Below are 22133 nucleotides of genomic sequence, written 5' to 3'. Positions count from 1 at the left end.
TATTTAATGCCGAATCCAAAGATTTTGAAGAATTTTTTTTTAATAGAATATATCTGCTGTTTTCAAGTCGGTTTCTATTTAACCCATAGTTTGAACCCTAATAGCTACTACCACTCCGGGTCAGAGTGGACCTGGGAGCAATGGTAATTAAATGGTGGCTCCACACTCCCCAAAGCCCGCAAGCTGGGGCCTCACCACTGGATATAGTTTAAGGTCATATCCAGAACCCCCATTGAGGGACTTTTACCCTCTGCAGGGGAGCAGTCGGTGTATTCTAATGCCCCACCTACAGGGCCATAAATAAAAGGAACTTTCTGATTAATGCTTAGATAATTGAAAATTTGACAACGTCAATTGTTTCTTTTTTAGATGTCTTGTTAAAATAAAATACTATAGATGTTAAATATTATCAACGTTTATTTCATACTGAGAAATGTATCCGGCGTTGCCCAGCGTTAAACGTAACGTTAAAACCCTTTTTTATAAAAAAATAAGTTAAAATAAAAAATAAAAAAAATGGAAAGAAACTGAAACATGCGCATGCGAGTATTATGTTTTTTCTAAACAGTTCACTTCTTGTAAGTAAAATAATATTCGAGCTGAGATCGAAACCGAAAGCTAAACGTAGTGAGACATTAGATAACCATTAGACCAACTTGCCACGATATTTGAAAAAAAAGCGTTTTCAAACCTCATGAAACAATTGCAACAAAAAAAAAAGATAAAAATCCTATGACCCCCCCCCCCAAGTACCAATTTTTCACTTTTGACCCCTTAGCAGCCCATTTATCCGGATGAAAACCGATTAAAAAGTTTTCCATGTATCTGAATACACTATATATATTCCAAGTCTGTTGATAAAAAAATCGTTGAGTATATAGGTTAAGAAATGTCATCAGAAACATTTTCACTTGTATAGCTATATAGATTATAAATCCACTATAGAATTAGGATTCAGGATTCCAGAATTAAAAAAGTATGTATTTCAAAATAAGTTGTTTTTTTTATGTAAACTTTTAAACTGTGTGTTTTATTATATATTATTCGAAAAAAAAAACACATTTCAAAGTAATGACTAAACAAATTACTTTGATGCTAACATATATAATGAAAATAAAACCATTAATAAAAAGAAGAATTTTTAAAGAATAAAACTATTTTTCATGTAAACTGTGAAAATTAAACTGGAATTACGTGAACATTAATCAGAAGGGATTGTTCTTCGTTATACACCGGCAAGACTTCCGCTTAACAGAAAGCGGAAGTTAAAACATATTTTTTTCAATTTATCGAAAAATACTGAGTTATTTGAAATGGAGATGACAAATTGAGATTGAAGAACAAGAAGAAAGAGGAGGAAAAGAAGAAGAAAAAGAAGAAGAAGAAGAAGAAGACCCAGAAAACAATTTTTTCATATGGAAAGTGAATTAGAAAAAATATAAGAATGAATCGAATAACATGATTTCATATAAATGACAATAGAAGAGAAATGGTAAAGATCCAAATTACTACACATAAATTTAAAATAAAGTTCACTGAAACAACTTGATTAATTCTGGCAAAAAGATTTTATAAAATAAACCATATTATATACAGGATAGGCAAAAGTGGGTTAAATACAGACGATAAATCACCCGACTTTCGGCTTAAACAGTATACATAATCCATTTGCATTCATATCGTATATACTCGTATATAAGTCGACCGCGTGTTATCATAGCTAATTGTTATCATAGCTAGATTGGAAATCAGCACGAGAACAAAATTGCATGAAGAAATAATTGTCGGGGCGATAGAAAAAAGTATACAGACAGGTGTCTTTTTCGATTAATCCTAAACTTATTGTTAGTATACCTCTGAAATATATTTGTGATAAATTTCAAATAAGTAAAATATCTATTTTCCTAATATTACGTTGTGATTTGGCTTTCAAGCGCACTCGATGCGTATTTTATTTTATTCAAATTAAAACAACGTTTGTATATGAACTCTCATCCTTGACGTTATTCTCGCGTTGCCTACGCACAATTCAAATACTTCAAAATACAACCGCTAGATACAACGCGTGGCTCTTTACAAACAGACTTCTTTCTCCAAATTTACAACATGGCAAAGAAGAAGAAAAGGAAAACAAAAGAAACAAAACAACACACTGAAGATGGAGTATACATCTGAAATATATTTATATTATAAATTTCAAACAAGTAAAATATGTTTGTTTGCCTAATATTACGTTGTGATTTGGCTTTCAAGCGCACTTGATGCGTATTTTATTTTATTATTTTTATTATTTAAAATGAATAATTTGTATTTTCATTTATTTGCGAACTGTTATCCTCATCATTATAGTTGTTGTTTCACAACGTTTCGACCAACTCATCCTCTGGTCTTCGCCAGGCGGTTAACTGCAACGGGATAGGAATGCTGAGTCTCTTTAACGTATCCAGTAGTTTCTGCCTTTAATAGTTGTTGGCGTCTCATCACGTTTGAGCCAACTAATTCTTTGGTCAGCTTTGGGTAGAATTGAAACCGCTATCTCCAGACAATGGCCACCTGGAGCTGCAATTTGAACGCGTTTATCCACTGAGCCACTGCAAATTGTAAAAGACGTATTATTCATTTGGGAATAAATGAACGTACTTTATCAGGTATTATTTTTATTTGTCTTGAACATTTTTATGTTATTACCATGAAGATATTACGCCAAAGCCGGCCAGAGGATTAGTTGTCCAAAACGTGATGAGACAAGAATATGGAAGGCAGTAATTGCTCAGGATACAGTTTAGAGACTCAGCATTTCTATCCTGTCGTTGTTAACCACTTGATGAAAACCAGGGGAATATTAGAGATGTGTAATTTGTATCGTCCATTTATTTATTGCGGATTATTGACGTTATTCTCGCGTTGCCTACGCACAATTCAAATACTTCAAAATACAAAATAATCTTTCTTATTTGTTGTTTCACGACGTTTCAGCCAACTATTTCTCTGGCCTTCATCCGCGACAGGATAGGAACGCCGAATCTCCTAATTGCTTCATACGCAATTACTGCCTTCCATTGTTGTTGTCGTCTCACCAGGGTAGAATTGAAACTGCTATCCTCAGACAATACTTACCTGAAACCGCAGAGGATGGAGACGTTGAATCTCTACGATTCCAGATGAGCATTGTCTGATGATAGCGGTTTTAATACTACTTAAAGCAGGCCAGAATTTAGTTGGCCAAAACGTGGCGAGACAAAAACAACTATGGAAGGCAGTAATTGCTGATGATGCGGTTAGGAGATTCGGAGTTTCTATCCCGTCGCGGTTTACCACTTGACGAAGGCCAGAGGAATAGCTGGCCGAAATGTCAGGAAACAACAGATATGAAGATAAGGGTAACAGTTCGCAAATAAATACATGAATTTATTAATAAATAAATAATCCGAAACTGTCCTTTGTTTTACTATGACAACAGCTCAGCAAAAATGTCCTACACTGTGAAATAGGACATAAATTGCCAACTGTTTTTTTTTTAAACTAGTCTTGAACGTATATGTTTTACTATGCACATAGTACACCTAATGTGACAACTTGGAATTGTTAAACTTGCCAAATGTGGTTAAGGGAGGGAAGTAAGACTCTCATGTATAGACGACATCACCGAGTGGCCGGAGTTGATGCGTTATAGAGACACAGTAGTCTTGTCCAATTCCGCCGAACGAAAGGTTGGATGTATAAAATATGCTGCACACGGTTTCTCTTTAGTAGTTAATGTTCAGTTTTCAGAGAGAAGACGCATGTGTCTGCGTTACCAGTTTGTTATCGGTTCAAGAAAAAATTGCTTGTTACCAGGGCTGCTGGAAAAATGGTGGGATCGTTCTACCGATCCAGTAAATATCTCACTGCTGATGCAATTCTCTACATGTATAAGAGCCAAGTGCATCCAAGGATGGAGTACTGCCACATCTGGGCAGGAGCTGCTAGAAACAGCTTATCCTGCCTTGACAGAGTTCAAAAGAGACTTCGTAGTCTAGTGGGGGATGCCTTTTTCTCTTTCCCGGAAAAAGACGTTGCGAGTGTATACTGTCAATTTTTCTTTTATTTCGATTCGTATAGAACCGGTTCTATGGTTTTTTTTTCACTATGATAACACTGCTAGTCTTTGAAAAACCTTGCTATCTCTTTTCCTGAGGTCCTGGATATGATCTTAAACTATATCCGAAGGTGAGGACCTCAGCTTGCGGGCTTTGGGGAGTATGGAGCCGCTCTTTAATTGCCATTGCTCCCAGGTCCACTCTGACTCGGAGTGGTAGTACCTGTTAGGATCCCATCTATGGGTTAAATAAAAATTGACTTGTAACGATCCGTAACTCTCGCTTCCCTAAATGTTTCTGACAAAGAAGGAAGAATTGCTTTTTTTCTGGATCATAATTTATTCAATCTGACACTTATCGTTGGCAAGGTTTTGACCATGAAGTAATTTTTATTATCTCCTTATATTAAGTTGCTTTACGCCTTGTTCATTTATCCATTTAAAAATCATAGTAGCTCCTTGCCTCTTAGTAGCAATTTGCAATACTTGGGAGTACATAAATGTTTTTTTAAAGTTAAATGTCATTGTATCATTGATTTAAAAGGTAAAGATCATTGTATATTGATTTCCGAAATTCGACTTATTCGAGTATATACGACAATGACGAAAAGTACATGGAATAAAATTCAAGCGTATTATTTGGATTCTGCGGACAATTGTGCTCAAGAGTTATTTCCACAATGTTTCGGTCGAAGTAACCTCCAACCTATCTTGACACATTTAGAATCTTTCCGTAGAACTCTGCAATCTATATGGAATTTCGAACGGAACCCATTATTTAATCTACAACGGTAGCATGCTTTCGTTCATCCAGTCACGACTGAGCAAAAGTCCTAAGTAATTGGTACAGTATAACCCCGGGATACAGCATTAATCTGTTCCTGGTTGGGATCGTAAGGTGAACCGTATGGCGGGGCTTAAGGAAAGTTTTATACAGTACATGTTTAAAATTAGTAACAAAATACAGTACAGTATATAATACACATGTATATAATCAAATAACATTATAAATAACTCCATAAAGCGGAACACACACCGTAACCAGAGGCTGGGAAAACATCGTATTTCACATCGTAACCTGGGGAAATTTATCCCGAGACCACCGTATCCCGAGGTTTTAATGAATTGCTTTTTGAGTGTCGCCCGCACTAAGGGTTATAATTTCAACCTCAAGAATACAAAAAAAATACAGTTGCGATTATTCAGAATTTCTATCCAGTCATGGCTGACGTATCGAGCGGACGCTACCCGAATGGAATAGATAAATTATTTTATTTACATTTAAGTTTACAATCTTATTACTTATCACTATTTGTGGCTATTTATTCAAGACACACTCTAACGCATATATATATATATATATATATATATATATATATATATATATATTTATATAATATTTTTATATATATATACATATATATACATACATATATATATGTTTATATATATATATATATATATATAACTACTTCATTTATTCGCATAAATTTAATATATGAAAGTATAGATTTATGCGTAAACTTTAAGTATTTACTTCAAAAGTGCTCAATACGTAGGTAGAGCTAGTTAGTAATTTATAAAATATATATGGCGATTAAGCTACACTGAATATTCTGCGTTTCATTCAACTATAGGATTCGTCAGGCTTATGCGCGAATTCTGTCGTTGCTTCTTGTTTTTATATATGTTGAGGATTTCTAGTCGGCCAATCAGCTTTCTAGTATCCACCGCGCCCCTTCCTACCAGCCAATGGGCATGCATTTTATCAAACAAAGGATATGTTTTAGAACTAGGTTAGTGGGTTTAGGTGGTCTAAAAAAAAAAAAAGAAAAAAAAGGAGAACGACCACCTAAACCCACTAACCTAGTTCTAAAACAGATCCTTTGTTTGATAAAATGCATGCCCATTGGCTGGTAGGAAGGGGCGCGGTGGATACTAGAAAGCTGATTGGCCAACTAGTAATCCTCAACATGTATAAAAACAAGAAGCAACGACAGAATTCGCGCATAAGCCTGACGAATCCTATAGTTGGATGAAACGCAGAATATTCAGTGTAGCTTAATCGCCATATATATTTTATAAATTACTATATATATATATATATATATATATATATATATATATATATATATATATATATGTATGTATATATAAGATTCCTTCAATAAATTTTCAGACTTTTTCGTATGGACACTTTTATTGATAGTACACACATGAAACTCTAGTCTCCTTCCAATAATCTCTTCCGGCTGCAATGCACTTTTGTCGTTCCAACAACTTCTGGAAGGCACCATGGAATTCCTCTTGTGTGTGATGCGTGTTTATGACCATCGTCACAGCCTCTTTTATCACATAACGATAACCTATAAAGTTTTCCTTGAGCTTAGTGAATAAACAAAAGTCATAGGGAGCCAATTCTTGACTATACGGAGGGCGAGGAACTGTCTTAATGCTCATCTTGGTCAAATAATCTGTGAAGGATAGCGTTTTGAACCAGTGCATTGGCAAATCTTCCGCATCTTCAGTTCCTTGCGAATAATTGTGAGTACAGTTCCAACACTGACATCAAACTCTGCAATTATTGTCTCTAGAGACACACGACGACCCTTATTCATGACATCATTTATTTGGTCAATCAACTTTGGTGTTCTGACCTCTTTACAAGCCCACACCTCTCATCATCCCTCACATACTCCCTGTTTTCCTTGAATCTCTTATGCCACTCAAAAACTAATGCTCAATTCATGCAAGATGGCCCAAAAGCAGTCTGAAGCATTCCATACGTTTCTGTGGTTGAAAACAGAATTTTATTGCATATTCTTCTAAAGTGTCCTCACGTCCAGATTGCATTTTTGAAATTCATCAGCTGTGACAATCAAACTTTATTAGAGTGTATTCCAATTCCTGCTGTAGCTGTTCATTTGAACATGAAATCATAATTGGTCAGTCATTTCATAAGATATTTAGCAATAACATACTGAGTTTTCAAGAGTCTTATTATTAAAACGAGCGATCTTTTGTGTTACAGAATTTATCTTCCTACATGGTCATCATCACCATTCTCAATGCTCGTTGGTCAATTTGTCTTCATGCCTCGCTCGGTAGCTCGTTTTGCCACTTCGATTTTTGTCGCCACTCTGAAATCAACGAACCTTTTAGCGTGCTGATATTAACTGTATCGGCTTCTTAAACGTTTAAATGACGCTGGTAAAGGTTCATCGGTTTAATTTTTTGCATTATTGAGACGTTGTTTTCTTAGTCTTACACGGTCAATATCTGCAACAGAGAGGCGACAATTTAAAGTCGTGAATGCATAAGTTCAGTCATCATAACATTGCAATTTGCAATCGTTACTAATCCATTCGAGCGGAATAAATCAGAAGAGGCATTACTTTTGGAACATCTCTATATATATATATGATATTTGTTTTTACTATTTCTTTCTATTATTAATATTTTAAAATAAAATTACAACGCTTCGTATATATAATTTTCTTAACTGTTTCTTTCTATTATGATTATCTATAAATATAAAAGCGAAAATGTATGTATGTTTGCATGTGTGTTCGCTTTTTCTGTATGTCTACAAAAGGCTTTTTTCAGAGAAGCGGTCGGTCACTTCACAACTTTTTAAAACTTTTTATATCACATATAAATCGTAATATCTCAAAGTTAACAACGAAGCTCGCCTGTCTATTTAATTTGCTCGATTTCGGGAAGATAAATATTCAACATTTGTCGCTCGCCACATGTGAGTTAGTCTTTTTCCTATAACATCTTGGGAAAATAAAAATAAAAAAAGCGTTCCGCAGTAAATGAAATACTATCCCGCAGTCAAACTTGACCTTATTAACTCATTAAAACGGGCACCTACCAAATCCAAGTAATTAAATAAATTCAAACGTGTTTCCGTTAGCATCTCGCGGTGGGGCAATGGTTAACGTCGCACGTTTTTTTTTCACACTTTAATTTACAACTTTGCCTCAAGGGTTCAGGTTCGATCCTCATACTATCTTTTTTTACCCCCCCCCAACCACGGAGTTTCCAAACACCCGGGCAACGCCGGGTACCCCTCGCTAGTTCTAATATAAAATGCGTATGAAATACGATTGAAAGACAAATTACAACGCTTCGTATATATAATTTTTATTATCTTACTCTAACTGTTATTAATATTTTAATATAAAATACGCGCGAAATACGTTTGAAAGCCAATTTACAACGCTCCGTATACATAATTTCTTTAATATTTCTTTTTAACTATTATTAGTATTTTAAAATCAAATACGTATGAAATACGTTTGAAAACCAAATTATAACTCTTCGTGTATATATATATATATATATATATATATATATATATATATATATTACTATTTTATTCTAACTATTATTAATATTTAAAAATCAAATAATTATGAAATACGTTTGAAAGCCAAATTACAACGCAATATTATTAAAATAAATAAATATTTACTTGCTTAAATTAATATTTCAGCACTATACGCGATCTTCAGAATTTTATAAAATTTTTCTTTTTTTATATAGTATTATCTTTTATTTATAATTAATGGTTCCCATATTGTGTTAAAACTCTCAAAATACAATTGCCAATTTTTTAAGACTTATAGTCAGTTATGGCTAACGGAACGAGAACGTGCTACCTCGGTGGATTAAATGAAGTGTTTCGTTCAAAATTCCGCGCATATTTCAGAGTTCGACAGAAAGATCCCCGAGTTCGACAGAAAGAGTTATGAGTTCCACAAGATACACTGCGAAAGGATTGATGAAGAAGAAGAGAACAGTAGTCCGAAGGATCCAATAATACGAAATAAGCAATCATCATCTAAAAAAATCCAGAAACGTAAAGATCAGTTTCTCGCATATTTTATGCAAACTCTCGTCCATCTTTTCTCTCTGAAAAAAGAAATCTTTAAAAATAAACGAAAATCACATGACGTCACATGGCAATTAAAAACAAAGAAAAAAAAACGTTGCAAATTGCAGAAATACAAAATGGCGTATGCTAGGAGCCATCCGCTCTTATCGGGATAACATTGAAATGTCGGCTTCCAGGGTAGGTAGCCAATTGGACCTCCCGGTACGTGTTCGAGCGGGAGCGTCTATGCTCCGTATCAATATCCCCATGCGTATAATGAGCCTTTAAGCACACTCCGCAGAAAATGTGCAGAAAATTTTTCCAAAATATTGTGTTGAATATGCAATAGAGTATAAAATTCACGGCTGAGTTTATCAGCAGCAAAAAGTCGGTTATTTCCCGGATGCCACGCGTTAAGTAGTCCTCTTCGATATAGCCGGACTTAAAGAATGTGGACATGACCGCATCCGGCGTGATGCACAGCATGAACACTAGCACCACGAACACTAGCATTATGGTAATCCGATAACGTTTCATGTTCTTCGATCGGCTCAACCGACATCGTCTGAGTCCGTACATAATACACACGTTGAGGACAATTAGCGTCAGTAACGGTATAACAGAACGGACCAAGTTCTGGAACCAGGTGTAAACCTGGGCGAAAACGACGTTCTGCCACAGTTTACTAACGCTCAAATCCGAGATGGTTTGATCTGTTCCGTTGTCGTAAATCTCATAAGCTTGGTAGCGCAGCGCGTTGGGTATGGCCAACACGCTCATCAGTGCATATACGGTCAACGTTATTAGCCGTGCTCGTGGAATAGTGCAGTAAGATTTGACCATCATCGGCTTGCAGACGTAGATATAACGCTCAACGGCCACGGATACGGTTAACCAGGCCGATATGGAGAGTGACGAGTTGAAGATGTAGTGCGCATAAGGGTAGAGACCCCGGAGCAGGGCCTCGCCCGACGCTTTATCAAGTTCCATCAGTAGGATCACAGCGAAGTACAAGACGTCGTTAACCAATTTGACGCTGTCGGAGCAGGCAAGCGCAATCAGGTAGACGTTGGTCGAAGATCGCATTTGTTTTTGTGTCATCACAATGATACTCATGGCGTTTCCAATTAGACCGATCGAGCAGGCGATTGGGTAGCAGATTAATCCTGTAATGGAGCGGGCTTTCAAGTAGAATTCTTCGTAGGCATCGTAGGCTTGTGATGTGATTTCGTTGGTGAAGTTCTCTGATTGCATCGTAGCTGGTTTTTTAACTGGTGATTCATGGGATTACTGAAAAACACGAAAGATATATAAGAAGTATTAGGTAAACATTAAAAAATAATTTAAAAACAAGAAATTATTACTGAAACGATTGACTCACGTTTTTAAAACATATCATGCAAAATCACAGTGAATAGCAAATACAAAATTCTTTTTCGACGGTTAGATTAACGAAATATTTGTTTGTACTTATGTCGTTTAAGGGCCGTGAAATTCTTAGACTCCTCCGAGTTATTTTACGAAAAATACGAGACTGTGGCTAACGATAGTTTCGTATTTTTTCACAAACGCTGGTCAATTGTTTCAATAAAACGATTATTCCTATCAGTATGAAGCTAATTCAATGGAATTAATCGAAAAATAAGACAATTTTAATGATCAATAATTTGAAAAAATAACAACAATTTTAAGGAAAATATGAGAAAATGGAAAAACAATTTTAATAGCAAATCGATTAGAAAAATGAAAATAATTTTAATGAAAAATTATCAGAAAAAATAATGGAAAATTATTAGGAAAATGAAAATAATTTTAATGAAAAATTATCAGAAAAAATAATGGAAAATTATTTGAAAAATGAAAATAATTTTAATGAAAAATTATCAGAAAAAATAATGGAAAATTTTTGAAAAATGGAAATAATTTTAATGAAAAATTATCAGAAAAAATAATGGAAACTTATTTGAAAAATGAAAACAATTTGAATAGAAAATTAATCAGAAAATGAAAACAATTTTAATGAAAAATATATCGGAAAAATGAAACCAATTTCAATTGCACGGTCATAAAATACGCTTACATATGGTATTTTAATTTATGCAGATTAAATATTTATAAAGTATAGGACATACTCTTTATTTATAATTGTATTGTATAGGACATAATATTTATTATTGTATTGCATTCACTATATAGTAGCGATTTCAAAAGTTATAAAAATATGACGTGGCTGCCATCAGCTAGAATAAAAATAAAAACAATTTGTGCTTCAGCCTTATTCGGTTCGGTCTAATTAATAATATATGGATACAAGAACTCTAAAAATAACCCGACATTAACGTATATATGTATATTTGTGCCTGCGTAGAGAAGCATTTTATGTTCACATATTTATGCCATATTTCATTTTTTTTATTTAATTTTGACCCCTTTTAACCATCGAAAAGCAAAATCGAATTTCTTCCACGAGTACGAATTCCCTATATAACAGGTTTGAAATTTATAGACTGAAAATTAAGAGGGGAGTTTGGTCGAGACCGTGACTCACACAGACAGACTGACAGGCAAGATCACTGTTATATATATATATATATATATATATATATATATATATATATATATATATATATATATATATATATATATAGCCAAGGTCGCTGGGAAAATGGTGGGATCCTTCTACCGCTCCAGAAGATATCTCACTACTGATGCAATTCTCTATCTATATAAGAGCCAAGTACGTCCAAGGATGGAGTACTGTTGCCACATCTGGGCGGGGGCTGCTGAAAATAGACTATCCTGTCTTGACAGAGTACAAAATAGACTCCGTGGCTTGGTGGGGAATGCCCTTCTCTCTACCCTGCAACCTCTTTCCCACAGAAGAGACGTAGCAAGCCTGTCGTTGTTCTATCGTTATTTCCATGGCAAGTGCTCGTCTGAGCTCCATTCTCTGGTTTCCCCTCGCCAATCTTTTTCAAAAAACACCCGACCAGCTGAAACCCCCGTCAATAATTTCCCCCACTCCTTATCTGTGCCTAAATCAAACCGTGGATTCCATGAAAAAAGCTTCTTTCTTAGAACTGCACGCCTGTGGAACTCTGATCCGCTTGCTTGTTTCCCTCCCGACTTCAACCTGGATGTCTTCAAGTCCAACACAAACAAATTCCTGATGAACCGCCCCCCAAGTAATGACACTTTATCAATTCTCCAATACTATTGCTACACCATCCCATTGATTACTGTACACACAATAACCCTTATCACCGAGTGGCCATTGGGCCTTGATAAGTGGTGAACTCCATGTAAATATATATATATATATATATATATATATATATATATATATATATATATATAGATGGTAACCAAAAACTTTAGGATAGTGTGTCAAGTACGATAACCATTATGGCAGCTTAACACGTTCTTAAAAAAAGTGTTTTCAAACCTACTTATTCTTGGCATAATGCCAATGATTCGCAAAAGCGCAGTTGTGAAACAGTTGACAAAATATAAAACTCCGATGCCCCCTAATACCAACTTTTAAATTTTAACCATTTATCAGCCCATTTTTTCGGATAAAAACCAATCAAAAAGTTTTCCACGGGTCTGAGTATCCTATATATCAAATTTTAAGTCTGTAGATAAAAAGTCGTTGAGAACTGTCTTGACACAAATTCTCACTTTTGAAAATTTGACCCCTACTACGGCTCCTTAAAATTTAAAAGTTATTGCGTAGGGAAATGTACAGAGACAGACACACAGACAGACACATAGACACGTTAACTTTTATAGATATATAGATATAGATAGATAGATATATTTGTTTAACACAAATATATACGTACTAGCATGGGTGCCCGGCGTTGGCCGGGTATTTGGAGGTGTATGTTGAGCAAAAAAAAAAAAAAAAAGCAAAAAAAAAAAAGCAAAAAAAAAAAAAAAAGCAATCAATTTTTTCAAACTTTGACCCCTATTATGGCCCCTTAAAATTTATTGTTTTGGGCTCAAGTAAAGTTATTCAGTTAGATTCATGTCCAAGTAACCTATATTTAAAATTTCAAGTGTTTAGAGCCAAAATTGTCGGATAAGTTTGGTAGAGTTCTCAAAAGCCAAATCACTGAACTTTGACCCCTTAATCGCAAAATTTCTGGCCGAAAACCGATCTCGTCGATTTTCCCAAATCTCAGTACCCTGTATATCAAATTTCGAGTCCGTAGACAAAAAATTGACAGAGTTATTGCGTAGGGAAATGTACACATTCAGACACACAGACAGATACACATACAGATAGATACACAGACACGTTCACTTTTATAGATATATAGATATATGTCAGGTCATGTTATATGCTACTGGTACCATGTAACCCAGTACTACCTACCTCATGGTCGGGTCACCGGCGACTAAACTGGTTCCCCAGCAGACTTGTTTGGTGAGGAGGGTGGCTAGTCTCCCTGAACGATTAAAAACAAGATTTTCCAAAGGTCGAATGAATCCTTTTTCGGAGTCAACAGCTAACTAGCACCATGTGTGTTCGTGTGTATGTATGTGTGTGTTGGGGTGGAGAGGGTTCCCGTAAGCCGTAGTGAAGGCAACCTTTCTAGGAGAAAAAAATCCTTGATTTAAAAGACCATAAAGCGGGAGACCAGTGCCCGCATTAAGCTGGTCTGTAGTTTGCAGTGGGGGGGGAAGAGGTGGCTGGTTACCTTTAATGCATCTAAGACCAAGCTCCTATCATTACATCATAAACGCTCTGATCCCCATCTGGCATCGATTGAAATGAATGGCTCTCGTCTAGGGGAGGCGCCTATGTTTTGATAAGCTTCTGGGTTTGACCTTCACTCCTGATCTTAAATGGGACACATACATCAAGTCTGTGGTCAAGGTCGCTGGGAAAATGGTGGGATCCTTCTACCGCTCCAGAAGACATCTCACTAATGATGCAATTCTCTATCTATATAAGAGCCAAGTACGTCCAAGGATGGAGTACTGCTGCCACATCTGGGCAAGAGTGCTAAAAATAGCCTATCCTGCCTTGACAGAGTACAAAATAGACTTCGTGGCTTGATGGGGGATGCCCTTTCTCTTCCCTGCAACCTCTCTCCCACAGAAGAGACGTTGCGAGTTTGTCTCTGTTTTATCGTTATTTCCATGGCAAGAGCTCGTCTGAGCTCCATTCTCCGGTCCCCCCTCGCCAATCTTTCACGAAAAACACCCGACTAGCTGAAACCACTGTCAATAATTTTCCCCACTCTTTATCTGTGCCTAAATCAAAACGTAGATTCCATGAACAAAGCTTCTTTCTTAGAACTGCATGACCGTGGAACTCTCTGCCGCTTGCCTGTTTCCCTCCCGACTTCAACTTGGATGTCTTCAAGTCCAACACAAACAAATTCCTGATGAACCGCCCCCTTAAGTAATGACACCTTATCAAATCCCCAATACTAACTATTACTACGATACTATCCCATTGATTACTGTACACACAATAACCCTTATCACCGAGTGGCTCCTGGGCCTTGATAAGTGGTGACCCCTATGTAAACCCCCCCCCAAAAAACTTGTTACTGGCTATCTTGTTCTTGCTTGTTGCTGGATTTTGAACCGAGAGAGAGATTTAGCTGTCGGACAAAGTTAAGACTGTATCCTCATCTGTGTATATTTGTCTATTAAAATGGTCCTGTGGCGATGGAAGTCATTTTTGGATTCATGAATTTTAAGTGTCTGAGAGAGTGGCACTCGTCTGACAAGACGTTACAATCATCATTATATATATATGGCAACGCACAACTCGCTTTCGACTATACATTCATTTCTTTTCTTTTTCCCTCATCATTTTCATTTTCCATCAAGCCAAAATGGAAGTATTTTTTTTGGCTTTCTTCAAAATTTTGAACTTCAATTTCTAACGTTTTGTTTTTCAACTTGGACTACTGAGGCGAGTACCAGTTAATGTCCATTTAGCTGCAACTGATTACCTCCTTTATACTGGACTTTTTCTTTATATACGGTTGGTTGTTTTTTTTTTTTTTTTTGCTTTAATTTTGAACTCTAAATGAACTGTTCGCATGAAGTATTTTCCATATTTATATTCTTATATTTTTTAAAATTTTGTGACTAATTTCATCCTATGCAGTAACAAGCAAATTCATAGAAATGCTAATTTTTAGCGTGAGTATCTGATTATTTTGCTAGCATTTTTTCTTCTGATGAAAGAATTAGCATTCTTTGAAACTCCGCGGATTAAAGATTTCATAGCACACATGTTTTGGAGTATTCTTGTGAATAATAAAAACGATGTGTAAATTTCTACTTTACATCTCTGTTCTTATATATATATATATATATATATATATATATATATATATATATATATATATATATATATATATTTCTGTAGAAGTATATTTTCTCATAATATATACCAATCTTTATTTAGGAAGATCAATATAATTACATAGCAATATAGTGAATAAATGACATAAGACTATATTCCAAAATTCATGATGTTGACCATATTATAATTTATTCCTTTAATTTAGTTGACATTTACAATTCTTGGCAGTATCTGTTTCGTACCGCAAAATCAATCACTTATTTACAATATCAATCAATATTCAAAATGGCGTAATAGAAACATATTATAAGGTATTTGCAGCTTCTCTTCCAATTTTCGGATTTTAATCAAGTCAAATCGCACTTAATTTCCTTTTGACGGATTGATTGTTTCTAATTCTTTTTATGAGTTAAGGGTATAATAGATTCACTGATTGATATTGTTGTAGGGTACACATCATCCCTATTTTAGAACTAAGTGGATTCAACCAGTCCTATGAATAACGGTGGTTTAAGAAATTAGATGGATACATTTATACTATGTTTAACCGCACGCTACGAACACGTTCATCTCATACCACTTTAGTGGCTCCTGTATTATTTATGATAAATACATATTATATTTATACACTTTACACTACTTGTGGTTTCTTTCATTTGTGACCCCTAGCACGGGTCTACTGGCTGACGAGGATGATTCAAGAACTTCGCGGGTCAATCTACAATAATTGCTAACAACAACTGAATGACGAATATTCGGGCAACGAATTTACTCTAAAAAACAGTAAATGGAAAATAAAAAAAATATCCAAGAAGGATTCAAGAAAAAAAGAACACACACGGAAATTCGTGATAATTTTTTCCTTCACTCGGGGAGAAATTCGAACCGGAAAAAACTACTCGTCAACGTTAAGAAAACACCCAACATTCGAGCGTAAAAATCCACAAACACGGGATAAAGATGTCTCTGAAAAAGAAGGACAACAAGTTTTGCCGAAAAAAGGATTTTACAAAGACGTTGTCAAAGCCTTATCTTGCTGTTAAAAAAGCTACGAGTTGAAAAAAAAACTCAAAACAATTTCGTTGAGAATTATTACTATTGAATCAACAATATCAAGTTTTCAGTAAGTAAAAAAAAAACAAAACAACTTTTTTTTCCATCTCTATAAATACAAGTAATGTTGAAAAAAAATGTTCTAAAAATCATGTCTCGCTAATATGGTTAAAAGGCATTAGCGTTGGGAAAAGAAGAAAAACTCGCGTAAATGCAACAAATAAATGATAGTATATTTTATTTTATTGGTTAAAGCGAGTATTTGCACAAATTAAAAAGACGTCGGATTTTAATCCGATTAAAATAATTTTCTCACTCGTCGACGGTCTGCACGTCGAAGAAGAAAAAAAAAACGATTCCGTTAATTATGTGTTGACGAGAAAAGGATATTCTTTTTCGCATTGAAATCGAAAAGAATAGCCAATATTAAATAAATACTATAAACTCTCTTTCACTGATAAATAACTAATTCTAATAGTAAAAAAGAGGGGAAAATGTGTAGGATCAACAAGAAAATTGGACCCAGTACCAACACGTTCGGAAAATTGAAAAATGGCAAATGCTTTCTACTGCTTCAAAATAAATAAATGAATAAAAATTAAAAAAAAACAAACAAACAAAATGGACGATTTTGAAAACAAATGCTGTAAATGGTGAAATTCTAACAACAATTAGAACTTAAAAAATGGTTCCGAGAAGAACAATTGGCAATACAGAAACATAACGAAGATTAAATACTTTGAGAAAAACAGGGAAGAGAAAAAAGAAATGAACGAACAAATATTAGAAAAAGCAGTTAAATTTAATGACATACTTCGAGGAAAATCAGGAAAGAGAAAAGAAAGAAATATTGGAATTGAAAAAAATACAAATATTGGAGTTGAAAATTAACATTTGGAGCAACACAACCAGTCAGATAAAAAATGGATTTTATAACGCAAGTTTTTGTGAATAAGGACAGTGAAGAAGAAACCAGCACGGGTTTTTCTCAAAATGCGAACTGGTACGCTATTGATACATTTCACCATGCTCCTAACGTTTGAGGCATACTTAAGAAGATTTGAAGACCTTTTTAAGATTGATTTCAGTGCATGGACGGATCAAAAGAAGGTTCGTTTATTGTTGGGTGCATCCGAACATCACAAATTCGTGGACTATATTTTATCAAAAAATCCCAACGAATTGTCGTTTAACGAGGCGGTCAAACTGTTAATAGAGTTATACTGTCGAAAAAGAAGCCTTTTTCATAAAAGATGGAAATGCATGAATCTTACACGTAAGGAGAGTCAGGACTATACGACTTTTGTGTCTATAGTTAATAAGCACTGTGTCGATTTCAACTTGTCGTAATTAACGGCGGACAATTTCAAATGTTTAATATTCACACAAGGTTTGATAGCCACAAAATACGCCTATATAAAACGGCGTGCTCTAAATAAATTTGAATTACAACCTGATTTGACGCTTCAGAAACTGGCTGAAGATTGTCAGCAGTTCGTGGCAATCGAGCAAGATTTCCGAAACAAAGGAAGCAAGTATCGCTAACATTAAAAAGATACCCTTCCAAAATAAAGGACACCCACCCGCCAGCAATTACCAACCAAGAGGCAAAAAGAAACCATTCACAAAATTATTAGGATAGACCAAATCCTAGGACCCCATGTAGCAAATGGGAAGGACCTCATGGGTACAATGCATGTCAGTACCAAAGTAAAATAACACGTGACCTATGCAAGCGAGCAGGGCACAAGGCCCTATATTGAAAAGCAAAAGTAGCAAAACAGAGCTACGTAAAAACTGCAAAAATTTACCCTTCACCAACAGAGAACATAAGGAAATATATTACGCTGAGAATCCGAAATAAAGACGTAAAACTGAAACTTGATTCAGGGTCGGATTTATCAATTATAAATTTTCACACCTCGAAGAGAATAGGGAAGCCCACGATGACAAAGATGAATAAAGTCGCAAGATCGGTAACTGGTGAAAAAATAAATTTTGAGGGTGAGGTAGTCATTAATGTGTCACTAAAAAGAACAACAAAAAACTAAAAGTGTTCGTTCTAAGGAACGCAACGAATTTATTCGGGACCGATTGGATTCAGAAATTTGAATTATGGGACTCACCAATGAGTGATGTTTGTCATAAAGTCGAAAACCTAACGGATGAAACCGACAAACTCCAAAAAGATCTAAAAAATCGTTCCCAAGTGTTTTATCTGATAAGCTTGGATGCTGCACAAAAATAAAGGCGAGATTCGAATTGCTGGATGAAGCAAAACCAATATTTAAAAAGCCACGGAGCGTACCGTTCGCTTCGAAGGAAAAAAATGAAGAAGAATTGAAAAGACTAGTTTTTTTTTTTACACAGTGATCACCTCTTATCAAGGCCCGGAAGCCACTCAGGGATAAGGGTTATTGCAAGTACATTAAGTTAGTGAGGAGATTTGCTGAAGTGTTTACTTAAGGGGGCGGTTCCTTAGGAATTTGTTAACATTGGACTTGAAGACATCCAAATTGTAGTCCGGAGGGAAGCAGGCAGACGCAACAGAGTTCCGCAGGCGTGCAGTTCTAAGAAAGAAGCTTTGTTCATGGAATCCGCGTTTTGATTTAGGCACAGATATAGAGTGGGGGAAATTTTTCACAGTGGATTCAGCTAGACGGGTGTTTCTCGTGAAAGATTGGCGAGGGGGGACCAGAGATTGGAGTTCAGACGAGCATCTGCCATGGAAATAACGATAAAACAAGGACAGGCTCGCAACGTCTCTTCTGTGGGAGAGAGGTTGCAGGGTAGAGAAAAGGGCACTCACCACTAAGCCACGAAGTCTATTTTGTACTCTGTCAAGGCAGGATAGGCTGTTTTTAGCAGCTCCTACCCAGATATGGCAACAGTATTCCATCCTTGGACGTACTTGGCTTTTATATAGATAGAGAATTGCATCAGTAGTGAGATATCTTCTGGAGCGGTAGAAGGATCCCACCATCTTTCCAGCGACCTTGGCAACAGACTTGATGTACGTGTTCCATTTCAGATCAGGAGTAAAGGTCAAACCCAGAAGCTTGTTAAAACACTGAGCCTCACCCAGACGAGAGCCATCCATCACAATTGATGCCAGATGGGGATCAGAGCGTTTATGATGTAAGGATAGGAGTTTGGTTTTGGATGCATTAAAGGTAACCAGCCACATCTTCCCCCACTGAACCACGCGCTCGAGATCAGAGGAGAGAGAATCAGAGAGAACTTTGTCATTTACAGCTTTTGATGTGTTGCCGTAGATGGTTGTGTCATCAGCATAGATGTCAACGAATGATTTAAGTATGTGTTTAGGGAGATCATTGATGTAGATCAGGAAGAGAGTTGGGCCCAGGATTGACCCCTGGGGGACTCCAGCATTTATATTGCAGGCCTCCGATTTTTGTTCATCGACCACTACTCTTATGAGCCTATCGGAGAGAAATGATTTAATGATTTAGAAAACATTTCCCGTTATACCGTAGCTGGAAATCTTGTGAAGTAGACCCTTATGCCATACCTTGTCAAAGGCCTTTGATATGTCAAGAGCAATTGCCCTAGAAAGGAAGCCTTTGTCAATAGATTCACTTATCCTGTGGGATATAAATGTCAGCACATCTGCGGTAGATCTTGCAGAGCGGAAACCATATTGTGTGTCACTAAGAAGGTTATTCCTGCTGAGGTGGTTGACTATTTCTCGATTTTAACCCCTATTAACTATAGTGAGTTGGCAGCTCTCACAGTGTACGTGAAACAAAAATCTAAGGGGATTAGAGCATGCGCGGATTTATTTAACGGATTGAATGCAGCGCTTAAGGATCACCACTATCACCTACCAAACCCAGACGAAGTATTCGCTAAGTTAAATGGCGGACATTTTTTCAAAATAGACTTAAGCGAGACGTACCTACAAATACTAGTAAAAGAAGATAACTCGAAACTTTTGTGTATCTCAATGCACAAAAGACTTTATAAATTCAGTAGATTAGCATTTGGTATAAAAGTAGCACCTGTAATTTTCCAACAGGTAATCGATACTTTGCTAAGCGGTTTGGATTTCGCAAAAGGCTATTCTGACGATATTTTTATGCGTGATCAAAATATTGAGCATGTATTTCAACTGTTTGACAGAATAAAAGAATACGGCTTCACATTGAAGGAGGCAAAATGCGATTTTTTCTTGGAACGATTTAAATACCTGGGTCATATAATAGATAAGGACAGGAGGAAACCCAATCCGGATAGGTTCACAGCTATAAGACATGCCAGAGCCTCATAATGTAACTACATTGCAGATTTTTTAAGGCTCGCGAATTATTATCAAACGTTCATTAAGAACATGTATGAATTGCGCGCACCATTGAATGTACTATTAAAAAAGGACAAAAAATGGGACTGGACGTCTGAGTGCCAGACAGCGTTTAAGAAACTAAAATATGTATTAACGTCAGATTTATCCCTGACTCATTTCAACCCGGAGCAAGCGATTATTGTCTCAACCGGCGCAAGTTCTTATGGGATCTGGCATGCATTCTACACAAGATGCCTGATGGGACCATTAAGTCGATCGCCCATGCGTCAAGAACTTTGCTGCCTGTCGAGAAGAATTACTCCCAAATCGAAAAGGAAGCACTGGGCATCATATTCGGGGTTACAAAATTCCATCAATTTTTACACGGTCGTAAATTTAAATTATAAACTGACCATAGGCCGCTTATAACTATCTTTGGCCCTTAAAAAGGTCTGCCAGCTGACACAGTCAACAAACTGCAAAAACGGGGAACCATTCTACTGAATTGCGATTTCAGTATGGAATTTCTTACATCTGCAAAGTTATGTCACGCAGACGGATTGTCGCGATTAATCCCGAAATCAAGGGAACCGCTGGAAGACACAGTAATAGCGTCACTACAAAGTGAAAAGGACTATACACAAATACTGTGTGATACGATCAAGGACCTACCAGTGACGCTCGAAGATATAATACGAGAGGCTGAAGAAGATAGTTTCATCAAAGAAACTAAAGAAAAAATTTCAATCAGATGAATCGGCAGCGGAAGTTTATTCTATGTGCAATGAGGTTGAATGTTGTACCGAGAGAAAGAATAGTAATACCAGCTACACTACAAAAGACAATCCTAAAGGATTTTCATACGGGGCGTCCTGAGGCTACTCGAATGGAGAGCCTTATGGGGTCCTACGTTTACTGGAAGAGACATGGACACTGACATAGAAGGCATGATAAAATCGTGTAAAGGATGCGCATAGGCTGCAAAAGCGCCCCCAATACAATTTAGCCCGTGGTCTAAAGCTGACCACCCAATGCAAAGAATACACGTAGATTACTCAGGCCCACTGGATGGAAACTATTATTTAATAATGAGGGGGGCAGTTTTTCAAAATGGCCTGAGGTATTTCGATGTAAAAGTCCAACGATGGATTTTACAATCAGTGTTCTTCACGAATTGTATGCTTGGTTTGATGTGGACGATTGTCTAGTGTCAGACAATGGCACACAATTCACTTCACCAGATTTAGAAGCTTCTGCGAGGATTTCCAGGTAAACCACATAACGATGCCAAGCTATCATCCCTAATAGTACGATGTGCCAACTATGAAATCTCCAGATTTACTCACAAGGAACATTTGAACCAAATTCAGAAACGTATCACAGATGACGAAAGACAACCTCCTGCTGAATAAGAAGAGGTAATGGACCAGATATATGACACGTTCGACCTGGTAACACCACAAGAAGCCGGACAACGCCA

At 36.2% G+C, this 22133-nt stretch overlaps 1 protein-coding gene across 1 annotated transcript in view; it reads right to left on the bottom strand.

The window, feature by feature from the left end:
• Window positions 1-8952: 8952 nt before the first annotated feature.
• The window catches only part of LOC145258305 (FMRFamide receptor-like), a 130587-nt gene continuing 117406 nt past the window's right edge, over window positions 8953-22133 (bottom strand). Inside the window, exon 2 of the mRNA XM_080116353.1 lies at window positions 8953-10250. Coding sequence (XP_079972479.1) covers window positions 9108-10214 — 1107 coding nt within the window. The 5' untranslated portion in view covers window positions 10215-10250 and the 3' untranslated portion in view covers window positions 8953-9107. The remainder of the gene's footprint in view (window positions 10251-22133) is intronic.

The sequence above is a fragment of the Euprymna scolopes genome, chromosome 33 (assembly GCF_053919585.1).
Source record: "Euprymna scolopes isolate OS-2025 chromosome 33, ASM5391958v1, whole genome shotgun sequence".
Classification (NCBI taxonomy): Eukaryota; Metazoa; Mollusca; class Cephalopoda; order Sepiida; family Sepiolidae; genus Euprymna; species Euprymna scolopes.
Note: the sequence above shows the minus strand (reverse complement) of the source record. Positions and strands in the feature narration are given on the sequence as shown.